The 16,776-nt window shown below is 40.9% G+C and overlaps 1 protein-coding gene across 1 annotated transcript in view; it reads left to right on the top strand.

Annotated features, from left to right (window-relative positions):
- The window catches only part of FAM174B (family with sequence similarity 174 member B), a 52,438-nt gene extending 36,010 nt beyond the window's left edge, over window positions 1-16,428 (top strand). The window contains exons 3-4 of the mRNA XM_070762779.1: window positions 13,928-14,059; window positions 15,476-16,428. Coding sequence (XP_070618880.1) covers window positions 13,928-14,059; window positions 15,476-15,479 — 136 coding nt within the window. The 3' untranslated portion in view covers window positions 15,480-16,428. The remainder of the gene's footprint in view (window positions 1-13,927; window positions 14,060-15,475) is intronic.
- The last annotated feature ends 348 nt before the right edge of the window (window positions 16,429-16,776 follow it).

The raw sequence follows: 16,776 nt of genomic DNA, 5'->3' as shown, positions 1-16,776 counted from the left end.
GCGAAGCACCCATTTATGTGCTGCTGGGATTCCCCTGAGGCTCCCCTCCATGGGAAACCCCACCTCCAGACTTCCGTTGGTGGGATTCCCCTGCAGCATCGCAAAAACACAGAAGTCCAGAGGTGGGGTTTCCTATGGAGGGGAACCTCAGGGGAATCCCAGCAGCACAAAACAGGCACTTTGGCTGGCAAAAGGGGTGAATTTTGGGCTTGCACGCATTAATCGCTTTTCCATTGATTCCTATGGGAAACATTGTTTCATCTTACAAACTTTTCACCTTAAGAACCTTGTCCCGGAACCAATTAAGTTTGTAGGACAAGGTATCACTGTACCTTTAATACAATACAGTACAATATAAACATCTTTCAACCATCAAATATAATCATTAGTAATTCTTAATTTCATATCCATTTAATTTCGGTAGATTTCTTTTATCTCATACTTCAGGGGTCCCCAAACTTTTTACACAGGGGGCCCAGTTCACTGTCCCTCGGACTGTTGGAGGGCCAGACTATAAAAAAAACTATGAACAAATCCCTATGCACACTGCACATACCTTGTTTTAAAGTAAAAAACAAAATGGGAACGTACTATTTAGAGGGGGGAGAAGGTCTGAAATTCATATATGTTTATGTTTTTTTCTAATTTTCTTTTGTTAACATCTGATTGGCTAGACAAGGTTTTCTTGGCTTATGAAAAATGTATAAAGAAAGAAGGAAGCACTTTGGCATAATGGTTAATAAGTTAGAAATATAATTGGTGTTGCACTTTTTGAAGGAACATTAAGGAGGGAATTTAATTAAAAGAAAATGAATGTAACTGGATGACAAAATTAGAAAAAAAAACTTTTGCAACTTTTTTGATGATTGATATTAGTTACTAACAAAATACTGCATTTTATTAATGGAAAATTAGATGGTACACTGTGTTGTTTGAATGTATGTTGAGAGAAAAATTTACAAAAATTACCCGCCCCCCAAAACAGTCCTTCCTTCCTCTGTCCCTCCATTCATTTCATTCTTCCTTCCTTTCTTCCTTCCTTTCTTCCTTGTTCCCTCCATTTCTCCTTCCTTCCCTCCTTCCTTCCTCTCCACTTCTCCTTCCCTCCCTCTCTTTCCCTTTTCTTTCTCTCTCTCTCTCTTTTCCCTGTGCTCTTGTCACTCACCGGCGGGCCGGATAAATGGCCTCAGTGGGCCGCATGTGGCCCGCGGGCCGTAGTTTGGGGACCACTGTCATACTACCTCCTTTTCTAGATTTGTCACCTGGTTTACAAAAATTATTCTCTTTATTAATTCTAATTTAAACACTTTTAATTGTTAATTTCCCTACTGGCTGTTCTCTCTTGCCTAATAAATCTAAGTCATGTGCTTCAATCATTGCTTTATATCCTTACTTATCCGTTCATGTTCCCTTAATCCCTAGTTCTATAAATAAATGCCCTTTTTTTTAAAGCGAATCCAATTTTAGTTATCTTCCAACAACAGATATCATTTTATATCCACTGTTTTATACCTTATGTAACTATAACAATAATACGTTTATTCATATTTTGATCTGTCTGTAATTGGGGTTCAACTCTAGACATTGGGTTGGTTCTGTAACCGGGTTAATTTCCTGGTGTGAATGTGTTACAATCAGGAATGGCTTGTGTGGCTTTCCCCCCACAAAGCGCATGGACGTACAGCTCAGATGCTTGAAGAGGTAATGAATGGGAAAGGTCACATCAGCCTTGGCTTCCTTCTGGGGTATTAAATTTCTTGTTTACAGGAAGCCTGTGTGATCTCTTTTGGAAATCTCGCCTGGGTCTTTCCTGAACAGAAGGTTTTGGTAGGCACAGCTTCAGCGGAAACAGGTTTTTTGGGACTTAGGGGTCAGAACTTTTTTTCTGCTTTCTGCAGAAGTCAAACAAGCATGTTGAAAAGCCTCAATAGATTTCTTAAAAACCTGTTTTTCCCGTTCTGGTTCGTTCGCTTGTCAGGTTGGTCTGGGGGGGAAAAGGACAAGGAGTGAAATGTTCTCAACCCTGGAGATTTTAAAAGAAAAAACTGGGCAGCCATTTTGTCCAGAATAGTAGAATAGAATAGAATAGAATAGAATAGAATTTTTATTGGCCAAGTGTGATTGGACACAAAAGGAATTTGTCTTGGTGCATATGCTCTCAGCGTACATAAAATAAAATATACATTTGTCAAGAATCATGTGGTACAACACTTAATGATTGTCATAGGGGTCAAATAAGCAATGAAGAAGCAATATTAATAAAAATCTTAGGATATAAGCAACAAGTTACAGTCATGCAGTCAACATGGGAGGAAATGGGTGAAAGGAATGATGAGAAAAACTAGTAGAATAGGAGTGCAGATTTAGTAGAAAGTCTGACAGTGTTGAGGGAATTATTTGTTTAGTAGAGTGATGGCGTTCGGAAAAAAACTGTTCTTGTGTCTAGTTGTCTTGGTGTGCAGTGCTCTGTAGCGACGTTTTGAGGGTAGGAGTTGAAACAGTTTATGTCCAGGATGTGAGGGGTCAGTAAATATTTTCCCTGCCCTCTTTTTGACTCGTGCAGTATACAGGTCCTCAATGGAAGGCAGGTTGGCAGCAATTGTTTTTTCTGCAGTTCTGATTCTCCTCTGAAGTCTGTGTCGATCCTGTTGGGTTGCAGCACCAAACCAGACAGTTATAGAGGTGCAGATGACAGACTCAATGATTCCTCTTTAGAACTGGATCAGCAGCTCCTTGGGCAGTTTGAGCTTCCTGAAGCAGTGATGGGGAACCTATGGCCCGGGTGCCACAGGTGGAACATGGAGCCATATCTGCTGGCACGCAAGCCATTGCCCTAGTTCAGCTGCAACATGCGTGCTGGCCAGCTGATTTTTGGCTCGCACAGAGGCTCTGAGAGGGCGTTTTTTGGCTTTGAGAGATCCTCCAGGGGGATGGGGGGAGGCGTTTTTACCCTGCAGGAAGCCTTTGGGGCCTGCGGTGGGAGAAACATAAGCCTAGTGGGCCCACCAGAAGTTGGGAAACAGGCTGTTTCTGACTTCCAGAGGGCCTCCATGGGGTGGGGGCAGCTGTTTTTGCCCTCCCCAGACATTGAATTATGGGTGTGGGCACCCAAGTAAAAAAAGATTTGCCATCACTGGTATAAAGTCTCCTACTTCATCAGGAGTTGAGAGTAGATAGAAGACCTCCCAGGTCCCTTCCAGCCCTCTTGGTCTTTGTTCTATCTTACTTACTTACTTACTTACTTACTTACTTACTCACTCACTCACTCACTCACTCACTCACTCACTCACTCACTCACTCATTCATCCAATACACAATACATATGGAAGAGAATAGCCATGAAGTAATATATATATAAAGATAATATGTAAAAATAGAGGAGAACATATATGAAAGGAAGAAAAGATATATGAGATATGAGATAAAGGAAAGACAATTGGACAGGGGACGAAAGGCACACTAGTGCACTTATGTACGCCCCTAACTGACCTCTTAGGAACCTGGAGAGGTCAATCGTGGAGAGTCTAAGGGAGAAATGTTGGGGGTTAGGGGTTGACACTATTGAGTCCGGTAATGAGTTCCACACTTCGACAACTCGATTGTTAAAGTCATATTTTTTACAGTCAAGTTTGGAGCGGTTAATATTAAATTTGAATCTGTTGCGTGCTCTTGTGTTGTTGCGGTTGAAGCTGAAGTAGTCATTGACCGGTAGGACGTTGCAGCATATGATCTTGTGGGCAATACTTAAATCGTGTTTTAGGCGCCGTTTGTTGTTGTTATTGTTGTTGTTGTTGTTGGTGTGTATCTGGGGTGGGTTCCTGCCGGCTCAGACAGCTTCACCTGCACCGGTAGCGATGCTTTGGTGGCGTCACAATGATGTTACCAAACCAGATCAGTTGGTGCTGGTGTGTGGGGCTCTACCATCTTTTTTTTTAAAAAAAATTCCTGATATTTTAAAAAATTTTCTTTTGTGCATGCTCAGAAGCTGAGTTTCTGGCACTGCGTATGCATTGCCATTTTTTTGGGGGGGGGGGGCATTTTTAAAAAAGAAAAATCAGGGATTTTTGTACTGGGCATGCACATATGCATGCAGCCACATGGTCAGGGATGGGCGGCTGTCCCAGATGGGGAGGAACGCAGTGGGGTAGCGAAAATGGAGCTCCACCGCAGAGCACCCAATTTGCATTGAAAGATGTTGAAAGAAAATGCAGGGCGTCCTGCACAAGCCACGGACACAGTGTGGTAGTAAAAATTTTGGTAGCCCTTCACTGCGTGTGGTGCACCCGCATGGCATGCCCGAGTGGTGTAAGAGGAAGCGAACTGACAGCAAGGTAAGTCAAACAAACAAACAAACATAGAAACATAGAAGACTGAAGGCAGAAAAAGACCTCATGGTCCATCTAGTCTGCCCTTATACTATTTCCTGTATTTTATCTTACAATGGATATATGTTTATCCCAGGCATGTTTAAACTCAGTTACTGTGGATTTACCAACCACGTCTGCTGGAGGTTTGTTCCAAGGATCTACTACTCTTTCAGTAAAATAATATTTTCTCATGTTGCTTTTGATCTTTCCCCCAACTAACTTCAGATTGTGTCCCCTTGTTCTTGTGTTCACTTTCCTATTAAAAACACTTCCCTCCTGAACCTTATTTAACCCTTTAACATATTTAAATATTTCGATCATGTCCCCCCTTTTCCTTCTGTCCTCCAGACTATACAGATTGAGTTCATTATGTCTTTCCTGATACGTTTTATGGTTAAGACCTTCCACCATTCTTGTAGCCCGTCTTTGGACCCGTTCAATTTTGTCAATATCTTTTTGTAGGTGAGGTCTCCAGAAGTGAACACAGTATTCCAAATGTGGTCTCAACAAACAAACAAACAAACAAACAAACAAACAAACAAACAAACAAACAAACAAACAAACAAACAACCTATATTGTTGTGGTTGGCTCTGGCCCAGCTCCTGCCCCAAGGAATGTGGAGGTGGATGCAGGGGAAACATCAACATGTCATAGGCCTGTTTTTATTGCCAACAGAGGCAGGTAGTGCAGTTTCCTTGGACGAAGAAGAAGGTGGGGGTGACTTAGAAGAGGGGTGCTTGGCACACAGCCCAGGAAGCCAATCTCCATTATCTTTGGTCGATTCGGATGCGGAAGTCTTAGACCCACGCATGCACAGAGTTATGCATAGAAGAGACCAGTTGCAGAAATATTACAGGAGATAAGAGAGGCCACCTGTGTTTGGGTGGGGCTTCAGTTATTAGAGCTGCTGATATAAATAGCAGCGTGTTGGTTTGGCCGTTGTGGAAGATTATCTCATCGTTGTTCTTCAGGACTGTGCCTTGCTGTTTCCAGACTCTGTTTGTTGATTTTTCATGACTTTGAAACCAAAGCAGAGCAAAGTGTGTGTGTTTCACTTCGAGGAAGAAGAAGGGCTGTGACGTTTCTTCACAGCTGCTAGCTAAGTACTTAAAGACTGATTAAGGGGATTGTACAAACTACCAGGTTGTTTTGGGACGAGTGCTCTTTGCAATACAAAAAGGGTGCTTTGTTTCTTTTGAATTTTTGTGATAAAGAACATTGTTTTTGAACTTTCAAGCGTGTGTGTCTGAAATTTGTACCCTTGAATTTTCGGGAGACTCTTACCATAGAGCCAGGCAGAACACTATATAATGTTATTTATTGTATCAATTTTTTTTGTGTGTATACCAATTCTCCCAAAATTTATAGAATTGTGTGTCCTGTTTATCCTATAATTGCATTGTCATTTTGCACATCTCTGCACATTCTAATATTTTAGTTATTTTCATAATATTTGTAGGCATTATGTCTGTTTTCCAAAATTGTGTATAGAGAATTCTACCAGCCGTTATAATGTGTAATATGAGATATTGGAGTTGTTTGTCTACTTTTGTTCTAAATATTCCTAACAGAAAAGCTTCTGGTTTAAGTTCTACTGCCTGTTTGGTTACTTCCTCATCCATTTTTGTATTGTTTTCCAATATTTCCTTATTTTTGAGCAAGTCCACAACATGTGATAATAAGTACCGATTTCCTGTTTACATTTCCAGCATACAGGCGATATATGAGCTTCATAGCAACTGAATTCTCTATTAACAAGAGGAATTGACTCAATTGTGCTCATAAGTCAAGGTTACCTGGATTACTATGACTAATTATTGTTACAATCCCTTCGTGGATCCTGTGGGGCTTAAGTTATTGTAAAAAAAACCCCCACCTCCTCTCTTGGCCTCCCAAACATTCTGTTCTTCCGTTTCGAAAGAAAAGGCTTCTTGCCAATTTCCCAACAAAATGTGGGTTGGTTCATCCATAAGGAGGATGTCTGAACTGCAGCCACAAGTTATGCAAGAAGATAATGGGGGGGGGGGGGGGTTTGCAGGGAGTTAAGCCTAATTTTCTTTTTTCTTTTTGCATCAAGCAGCATTTGGGGGAAAAGCAAAAAGAGCATTGTGAAGGCAGGGAGGGGCACACGGCAGGCTTAGAAATAGTTTCAATTTCAATGTAAACCGCTCGAAACTCGACTGCAGAAAATACGACTTCAGCAATAGAGTTTCTTCCCCAAACCCCCAAAATTTTAACCTTAGACTGTCTATAGTCGACCTCTCCCCATTTCTAAGAGGTCTGTAAGGGGCGGGCATAAGCGCACCATCATGCCTACCATCCCTGTCCTACTGTCCTAATATCCATATTGTCCAAATTAACCTATACACTACCTACTTGCTTTTGTTTATGTTTATAAACACCATCACACGGCGAGCAACGTTTTGACAAATTAATAATAATAATGATGATGATGACGATTAATAATAATAATAATAATAATCATCATCATCATCCAAAAACGATCCAAAGTGCAGACTCTGTAAAGAAACAAATGAAACAATTGATCCCATACTCAGCTGCTGCAAAAAGATCACACAGACTGACTACAAGCATAGACATGATGCTGTGGCACAGATGATCCACTGGAACTTGTGCCGGAATTACCATTTACCAGTGGCAAAGAACTGGTGGGATCATAAGCCCGAAAAAGTGGTCAAAAATGAGCAAGCAAAACTACTGTGGGACTTCCAACTTCAGACTGACCGAATTCTGAAGCATAACACACCAGACATCCTGATTGTGGAGAAAAAGAAAGTATGGATCATCGACATCGCAATCCCAGGGGACAACAGAATTGAGGAAGAAGCAGCTAGAGAAATTAGTGAAATACGAAGATCTAAAAATCGAGCTGCAACGACTCTGGCATAAGCCAGTGAAAGTGATCCCAGTGGTACTTGGCACGCTGGGCGCAGTGTCAAAGGATCTCAGCGGACATTTGAAAATCATCGAAATTGACAAAATCTCCATCTGTCAATTGCAAAAGGCCGCTTTATCACGCAGTCCTAGGTACTTGGGAAGTGCCCGACTGGTGATGAAATACGAAATCCAGCATAGTGACCTTGTTTGCTGTGTTGTACTGACATAATAATAATAATAATAATAATAATAATAATAATAATAATAATAATAATAAGATAAACATATATCCATTGTAAGATAAAATACAGGAAACAGTATAAGGGAAGACTAGATGGACCATGAGGTCTTTTTCTGCCGTCAGTCTTCTATGTTTCTATGTTTCTAATAATATAAATAACTCCCAGAATTCTCAGCCGGAGTTGATGTCCACAAGTCTTAAAGTTGCCAAGGTTGGAGACCCCTGATCTAGATTTTATCTCCCCAAAAGGCGCTGCTGCCAGATGGCCTACGAGAGAGGACTCTTTTTTTTTTTGGGTTCTACTCTTGAATGGGGGGTTGAGCATCAGTCCTTTCCTCCTTTAGGAAAATAGACTAAAAATAGACCTCTGTCTCAAGATCAGCCTGCAGAACTAACTGGTTGAGGCCAGCGATCAGATAAGGAGACTCAGCTGCTCGCCATGTGACGGGTGTGCTTTCACCAAGCAGCTGGAGTGGCGGAGGGCTGGGTCACAGCATCTCCTGCCAACGGCCTCAATTGCATTTTAGAAATGAAGCAAATGAATCAAAAAATTTCTGCAAAATCCAAAGAACCGCAGCCCACATGTGTTTCTCCCAAGGCTTTTTGCATGCAGCTTCTTCGTGCGCTGTTATTTGCGAGGTTCTCAGGGCAGAACAAGGAGCAGTAGATCAAAAATAATAATCAACTAACCTTGAAATAAGGAGAAATTTAATGATGTTTAGAACAAGGATTCAGTAGAATGGCTAGCCTCCAGAGGTTCTCCCAAAGCTGCTTCTTTTATAATAATAATAATAATAATAATAATAATAATAATAATAATAATAATAATAATAATTATTATTTACGAAAGGCAAGAAGGGTGGGGGCAGTCCTGATCTCCAGGGGGAGTTGTTCGCAGAGGCCCAGGGCCACCACAGAGAAGGCCCTTCTCCTGGGCCCTGCCAGACGGCATTGTTTAGTCGACGGGACCTGGAGAAGACCAACTCTGTGGGACCTAATCGGTCTCTGGGAATAGGTTGACCTTCTCCTTTTGGCAACCTCTTAGATCTTGGAAGACTGCTATCATGTCATCTCTCTCTTTGTTAGACTGGGCACACCTAATTTATTCAACCATTCATTGGGTGGTTTAATCTCTGGATCTGTTATCGTTGCTGTTGCTGTTCTCTGCACTCTTTCTAGAGTCTCAATGTCTTTTTTGTATCGTGGTGACCAAACTGGAAGTTGTATTCCAAGTATGGTCTTACCAGTGCACTGTAATTATCCCACCATATTAATCCAGCCATAGTGAATTGGCAGGGTGGAGTGGTGCGGTGGCTTAGAGATGAAGCTCTCGACTCACCATCAGGAGCCTGTGAGTTCAATCCTAGGTAGAGGCAGACATTTCTCTCTCTCGGAACGATGAGAATATATCTGCTGAACAAAACTGCATTGGTGACAAGGAGGGCATCCGGCGATTAAAAGACTCTGCTAGCTCCAGTGAGTTGCCCAGATTCCACCCTGCAAGGAATTATGGAGTCATTAAAAGAAGAAGAAGAAAAGGAAGAAGAAGGAGGAGGAGGAGAAGTAGAAGTAGTAGAAGAAGAAGAAGTAAAGAAGAAGAAGAAGAAGAAGAAGAAGAAGAAGAAGAAGAAGAGGAAGAAGAGGAAGGAGGAGGAGGAGGAGAAGAAGAAGAAGAGGAAGAGAAGGAGGAGGAGGAGGAGGAGAAGAAGAAGAGGAAGAAGAAGAAGAGGAAGAAGAAGAGGAAGAGGAAGAAGAAGAAGAAGATGAAGAAGAGGAGGAGGAGGAGGAAGAAGAGGAAGAGGAAGAAGAAAGTGAATTGGCAGGAAATAAACTTGGGACTTCCTCTGTTGCATTTAAAGCTAGTTTGCAGAATCACATGATTCACGTCCTTCAAAAGGACTATTAAGCCACCACAAAAGGGAGTGTGGCAACCTAATTCCTTGGCGGTGACTTTCTTGAAGCTTGCACGGAACTGCTAAATCTACCTGGGTTAAGTTGAGTAAATATTTGAAGTTCATAAATGCAAGCCGCAGCAGATGCCAAGTGCCAGATGTGTCAGGCAGAAGTTGGCGATAAATAGTTTAAATAAACCCAGAACAAGGGCTGCATGAGTCATAATGTCCATAAAGATCAACAGGAGGGTTTTCACATCACACCTGAGATTAATAGTCTGCAAAGGGATTAGATGTTCCAGTTTTAACTGGCCCAGCTTCTACAGCATTAGGTCTTCCAGACGTGTTCTTCTTACAATGTTGGTTAGGAGGGAATAGAAGGGGAACTTACCAAATTTGCAGAAGATACTAAGCTGGCAGGAGTAGCCAGAGCCCTAGAAGATAGGCTCAAGATCCAGATGGGTCTTGACAGACTTGAACGCTATCTAACGAAATGAAATTCGATGTATCTCCGGGACCGTCTTCTGCCGCACGAATCCCAGCGACCAGTTAGGTCCCACAGAGTTGGCCTTCTCCGGGTCCCGTCGACTAAACAATGTCATTTGGCGGGACCCAGGGGAGGAGCCTTCTCTGTGGCGGCCCGACTCTCTGGAACCAACTCCCCCCAGATATCAGAGTTGCCCCCACCCTCCTTGCCTTTCGCAAGCTCCTTAAAACCCACCTCTGTCGTCAGGCATGGGGGAATTGAGATATTCCCTTCCCCTAGGCTTATAGAATTTATGCATGGTATGTCTGTATGTATGATTGTTTTCTTAAATTGGGGTTTTTTACATTACTTTTAATATTAGATTTGTTCATATTGTCTTTTTACTGTTGTTAGCCACCCCGAGTCTACGGAGAGGGGCGGCATACAAATCTAATAAATAAATAAATAAATAGATAGATAAACAAACAAACAAACAAACAAACAAACCTAAAGTTTTACACTTAAGGCAAGAAAAACCAAATCTAATAAATAATAACATAATAATAATAACCCATACCACATCTTGGACATCAACACCCTTGAAAACGTCCAAAGATATTTCAGCAGAAGAGCCCTTCACTCCTCCACTCGAAACAGAGTACCCTTTGAAAGTAAACTAACAGTCCTGGGTCTCGAAAGCTTAGAACTACAACGCCTAAAACATGATTTAAGTATTGCCCACAAGATCATATGCTGCAACGTCCTACCGGTCAATGACTACTTCAGCTTCAACCACAACAACACAAGAGCACGCAACAGATTCAAACTTAATATTAACCGCTCCAAACTTGACTGTAAAAAATATGACTTTAACAATCGAGTTGTCGAAGCGTGGAACTCATTACCGGACTCCATAGTGTCAACCCCTAACCCCCAACATTTTTCCCTTAGACTATCCACGATTGACCTCTCCAGGTTCCTAAGGGATCAGTAAGGGGCGTACATAAGTGCACTAGTGTGCCTTTCATCCCCTGTCCAATTGTCTTTCCTTTATCTCATATATCATATATATTTTCTTCCTTTCATATATCTTCTCCTCTATTTTTACATATTATCTTTATATATATTTACTTCATGTCTATTCTCTTCCAAATGTATTGTGTATTGGACAAATGAATAAATGAATAAATAAATAAATAAATAAATAAATAAATAAATAAATTCTGGTTAGATTTTGCACTGGAGCATGTAAGGTGCAAAAAAAATAAAAGAACTCTGCGCCCCAGGAATGATTTGGTGTTGCATCAGGACAAGGATACTTGGATCACCAATCTCTTTTGAGATTTTCTGGAATTGCTTTCCCTCCAAAACCCCCTTTCCCCCCCCCCCCCAAGAGGAACTTTTACAATGGACCTCGGGAGCCCTGAATAGAACATACTTCAAAGCCACAGTAGTGCTCATTTTAGTAGCAGAAGATGGTGTGTGCAAAGCAGAAAAAACTCAAAAGCTTTGCCTGGTGCAGCTGACTATAAAGAATTGTGAAACTGAGTGTGAGACATGGTCAGTTAAGATCAGTGGGCTTATGAAGGTCTCCTCAGGAAATTTCAAGGCACCTGAATTGACCTCATCATAGCCACACCAGAAGCAGTCACTCCTTTAGATACAGAATTATAACATCTATTCCATTGTAATTCTAGGGATCCATGTTAGGATGATTTTATTATTGTTTTACAGTATATTAATATATTATCTATTATATCGTATTGTCTACTTCTGTGTCTGTGTCTATCATCTATATCTCTCTGCCTGCCTGCCTGCCTGCCTGCCTGCCTGCCTACCTATCTATCTCCATCCATATCTATCATCAATCATCTCTCTCTCCATATCTATATCTATCTACTATCTATATCTGTCCATCTCTTTCTATCTGTCCCATCCATCCATCCATCCATCCATCCATCCATCCATCCATCCATCTATCTATCTATCTATCTATCTATCTATCTCCATACATATCTATCTATCTGTCTGTCTGTCTGTCTGTCTGTCTGTCTATCTATCTCCATACATATCTATCTATCTATCTATCTATCTATCTATCTATCTATCTATCTATCTATCTATCTATCTATCTATCTATCTATCTATCTATCTATTTATCTCCATCCATATCTATCTATCTCCATCCATATCTATCTATCTATATCTATCTATCTATCTATCTATCTATCTATCTATCTATCTATCTATCTATCAATCATCTATCTATCCATCCATCCATCTATATCTATCTATTATCCATCCATCATATGCTAATGCTTTCTTTAAACTAAATTTGCATATCAATGATTACACTGCCTTTATAGAAGCCAGACCCTAAATAAATAAAAAGTTAAAATCTGCTGGTAAAATTGAACATGGAAAAGTGCCAAGGAGGAGGTGAGAAAGAGGAGAGAGTATAGAATTACAGAACCCTATTTTCAAGTTGCCAAGGTTGGGAAACACTGCTTTAGAAACATAGAAACATAGAAACATAGAAACATAGAAGACTGACGGCAGAAAAAGACCTCATGGTCCATCTAGTCTGCCCTTATACTATTTCCTGTATTTTATCTTACAATGGATATATGTTTATCCAGGCATGTTTAAATTCGGTTACTGTGGATTTACCAACCACGTCTGCTGGAGGTTTGTTCCAAGGATCTACTACTCTTTCAGTAAAATAATATTTTCTCATGTTGCCTTTGATCTTTCCCCAACTAACTTCAGATTGTGTCCCCCTTGTTCTTGTGTTCACTTTCCTGTTAAAAACACTTAACATATTTAAATGTTTCGATCATGTCCCCCCTTTTTCTTCTGTCTTCCAGAGTATACAGATTGAGTTCATTAAGTCTTTCCTGATACGTTTTATAGGAAAGACTTAATGAACTCAATCTGTATGCTTTACTGTACCTTATTAAGCAACTGCTATATTTGGGGAGAATATGTAAGGTGCAATGAAGCCCAACAAGAAAGGAGCCACCAAGCATACTCCACCAACACGGACAGGACAAACCACTAGCATATAAAATAGGAGCAACCTCCTACTCCCCTCCAGCACTGATGATATTACCTGGTATGGTAATGAAACGTCTATAAAGAAGCCCACCAAATTCAGAGAACCGAGGGTCCCACACACCAAAAAGGGTTTGCCATCCTGCCTCTGGGGGAGATTCAACTGGAGAAAGCATTATTTTCTTTCAAGAGGTATAAAGCTACTTTCAACATAGCCAAAGTCTTTGTGATAAGGAGGCTTGTAACGTGTTAGCAAGAACAATGCAAAATAAATCTATAATAATGGCACAGAGGGTGATTTAATTAATGTTATTGATGGTGAAACTTGAAAACTAGAAGCCGGGATGTTTTCTGAAATAAATAGCGGTAATCTTGAGAACATTTTCTAAACACCTGCAGCCTGTATCGGTTGTTAATAGCTCATTATGCGCTTCGCATCTAACAAGCCCATTCAAATGACAGTTGAACCGATGGAGTACAAGCTGTTTAATCACTGGCAATTTCATTCCTAAACTGATGTAATGTGATGGCTCCAGGGTTTTTGGGTGGGTGGGTGGGAGGGCAGGATTTGGATGGGGCAGAACACATGTACATATTTCTCCCAGGATTGTGGCTTTATTCTGCAGAAAAATAAAGGCACACGTTTTTGATTAGTCTCATGAAATAGATTATACTATAAATGGTTGCAAGCAAGAGAAATAATAACAATAACAATAACAACAACAACAACAACAACAACAACAATAATAATAATATATTAATAATATATAAGTGGTACTTGGCACCCTGGGCACAGTGCCAAAGGATCTCAGCGGACATTTGAAAACCATCAGAATTGACAAAATCTCCATCTGTCAATTGCAAAAGGCCGCTTTACTGGGATGGGCAAACATAATTTGCGGCTACATCACGCAGTCCCAGGTGCTTGGGAAGTGTCCGACTGGTGATGAAATAAAGACATCGGTATCATGCAATATCTAAAACATTTTCTATTTTTTTGGATTTTAGGTCTAAGAGGAGGACTAAAAAAACTCGCAAATATGATATTATCACGACTCCAGCAGAACGGGTGGAAATGGCTCCCTTAAACGAAGAGGATGATGAAGATGAAGATTCCACAGTGTTTGACATAAAATATAGGTAGGGAGAAAGAAGGATGGACACACAAGCCTGGAGAATACGGGGGTACTTTATTTTGGGACCTCTGTGATGAACCTCAGGGTAGGATAAGCTGGCTGGGGAATTCTGGAAGTTGAAGTCCAGATATCTTCAAGTTGCCAAGGTTGGGAAACACTGGTATAGAGCGCTGGTGAGACCCCATTTGGAATACTGTGTCCAGTTCTGGAGACCTTGCCTACAAAAAGATATGGATGAAATTGAACGTGTCCAAAGACGGGCTACAAAAATGGTGGAAGGTCTTAAGCATAAAACTGATCAGGAAAGACTTCATGAACTCAATCTGTATAGTCTGGGAGGACAGAAGGGAAAGGGGGGACATGATCAAAACATTTAAATATGTGAAATGGTTAAATAAGGTTCAGGGGGGAAGTGTTTTTAATAGGAAGTTAACACAAGAACAAGGGGGCACAATCTGAGGTTAGTTGGTGGAAAGATCAGAAGTAACGTGATAAAGTATTATTTTACTGAAAGAGTCGTAGATGCTTGGAATACACTTCCAGCAGATGTGGTTGGGAAATCCACAGTCACTAAATTTAAGCATGCCTGGTATAAACATAGATCCATCCTAAGATAAAATACAGGAAATAGTATAAGGGGCAGACTAGATGGGCCAGGAGGTCTTTTTCTGCCATCAGTCTTCTATGTTTCTATGAATGAATGAATGAATGAATGAATGAATGAATGAATGAATGAATGAATGAATGAAAGAAAACACAAAAAATATTTGCTTGGAGTTAAGCAAGTAATACAAAGTTGGAGGTATTTCTCCTTAGGTGTGAAGTCCAGTAGACTTTCTCTCTATTCAGTTGACACAAAAGCACTTTGGATTAGCCTAGGAAGGGGATTTGCCTGGGAGAACCATCTAATCCTCCAAATGAGCTCTCTAGCTCAGCAACCAGTTAGGTCCCACAGAGTTGGCCTTCTCCGGGTCCCATCGACTACTAAACAATGCCGTTTGGCGGGACCCAGGGGAAGAGCCTTCTCTGTGGCGGCCCCGGCCCTCTGGAACCAACTCCCCCCAGATATCAGAGTTGCCCCCACCCTCCTTGCCTTTTGTAAACTCCTTAAAACCCACCTCTGTCGTCAGGCATGGGGGAATTGAGATATTTATTTACGCATGGTATGTCAGTATGTATGATTGGTTTCTTAAATTGGGGTTTTTTAAATTAACTTAAATATTAGATTTGTTTATATTGTTTTATTACTGTTGTTAGCCGTCCCAAGTCTGCGGAGAGGGGCGGCATACGAATTTGATTAATAAATAAATAATAAATAAATAAATGATGGATGGCTTGCTAGCCTGAAAATCTCAATTCGACGCTGTGCCTCTTCTAATGATGCTAATTTGGCGGTATATTTTCCCTCTTGTTTTCCCAGGTGAAGTTGTTGGACCAGACTTCTCGGGAACGTTGTCTCGTGCAGAAAACGATGCAAGAACTTTGGAACCAAGGGAGAGATAGAGAATAACCTCCCCACCCCCGATCCGTAGCATTTTGATCTACTACTACACTTTTAAACCGAAAAGAGTGGATGTTGGAATTTACCCTTGGCCCCGTTCCTAATAAATACAGCCGTTACTTTCCTGGATGACAATCCTTCTCATTTACCGTCACTACAGATGTCACCAGCAGAAGCTGCCAAGACTTTCGTTGCTCAAAATATGAAAGGGGACAGATGGATTCGGATCACATTCGGGGATCCGTCCTGAATTGTTTGCTAAAATGTTTGCTCTTCTTATGTGCAACTTGGAACCCGTATCGGTTGTGTTGAAATGGTTTAGCAAGGTTGTGTGCAGATTTGTGTTGGAGGGGGAGGATAATTTTGATGGGTGATCCTTTGAGTAGATAGCTCCAATGGTGGGTTGCTTCTGGTTTGGACCGGTTCTTAGAACTGGTAGTGCCGACGGTGGGAAGCTCCACCCACTCACCCGGGATGCTTCGGCGCATGCGCAGAAATGTTGCATGCATGTGTGAACCGGTGGTAAAATTATTTACAACCCACCGCTGAATAGCTCCCACACCTTGGTATTAATGAGGACCGGTAAGCTGCTGCATTAAATCCACAGTAAATCCACAGTAACTGAATTTAAACATGCCTGGGATAAACATATATCCGTCCTAAGATAAAATACAGGAAATAGTATAAGGGCAGACTAGATGGACCATGAGATCTTTTTCTGCTGTCAATCTTCTATGTTTCTATGTTTCTATTAATTTATAGTAAAGTTCCCTGTTTCTCGCAAACATTATATATATATATAAGAGAGAGAATTGTCCTAAAAATGTGAGCTCCAGATATAGTTATAAATAAAGAGGCAGTAGTTACCACGATCTCCGGAACATTTAAAATTTATTTTACAACTACTATAAAGTTACTAAGCTTTCGTCAATCCCTATTGACTACGTCAGAGTGTAAAATTAGAGAGATGCTTGCTTTTATATGATGCTGTTCAATTTAATCATTGCACGTGTAATGGGGTCACAGGAGGGAAGAAAGGGTGTGGCCCCATTATGCATGCAATGATTAAATTGAACGGCATCACATAAAAGCAAGCATCTCTCCAATGGAGATTTTACACTCTGATGAAGTCAATAGGAGATATATACATATATATCTCCCATGTTTTTGCTGAATTTTTTTTTAAATTAAGGGAGACTGGGATAGCGCTATTTCGGCCT

Source organism: Erythrolamprus reginae, chromosome 10 (assembly GCF_031021105.1).
Source record: "Erythrolamprus reginae isolate rEryReg1 chromosome 10, rEryReg1.hap1, whole genome shotgun sequence".
Classification (NCBI taxonomy): Eukaryota; Metazoa; Chordata; class Lepidosauria; order Squamata; family Dipsadidae; genus Erythrolamprus; species Erythrolamprus reginae.
Note: the sequence above shows the minus strand (reverse complement) of the source record. Positions and strands in the feature narration are given on the sequence as shown.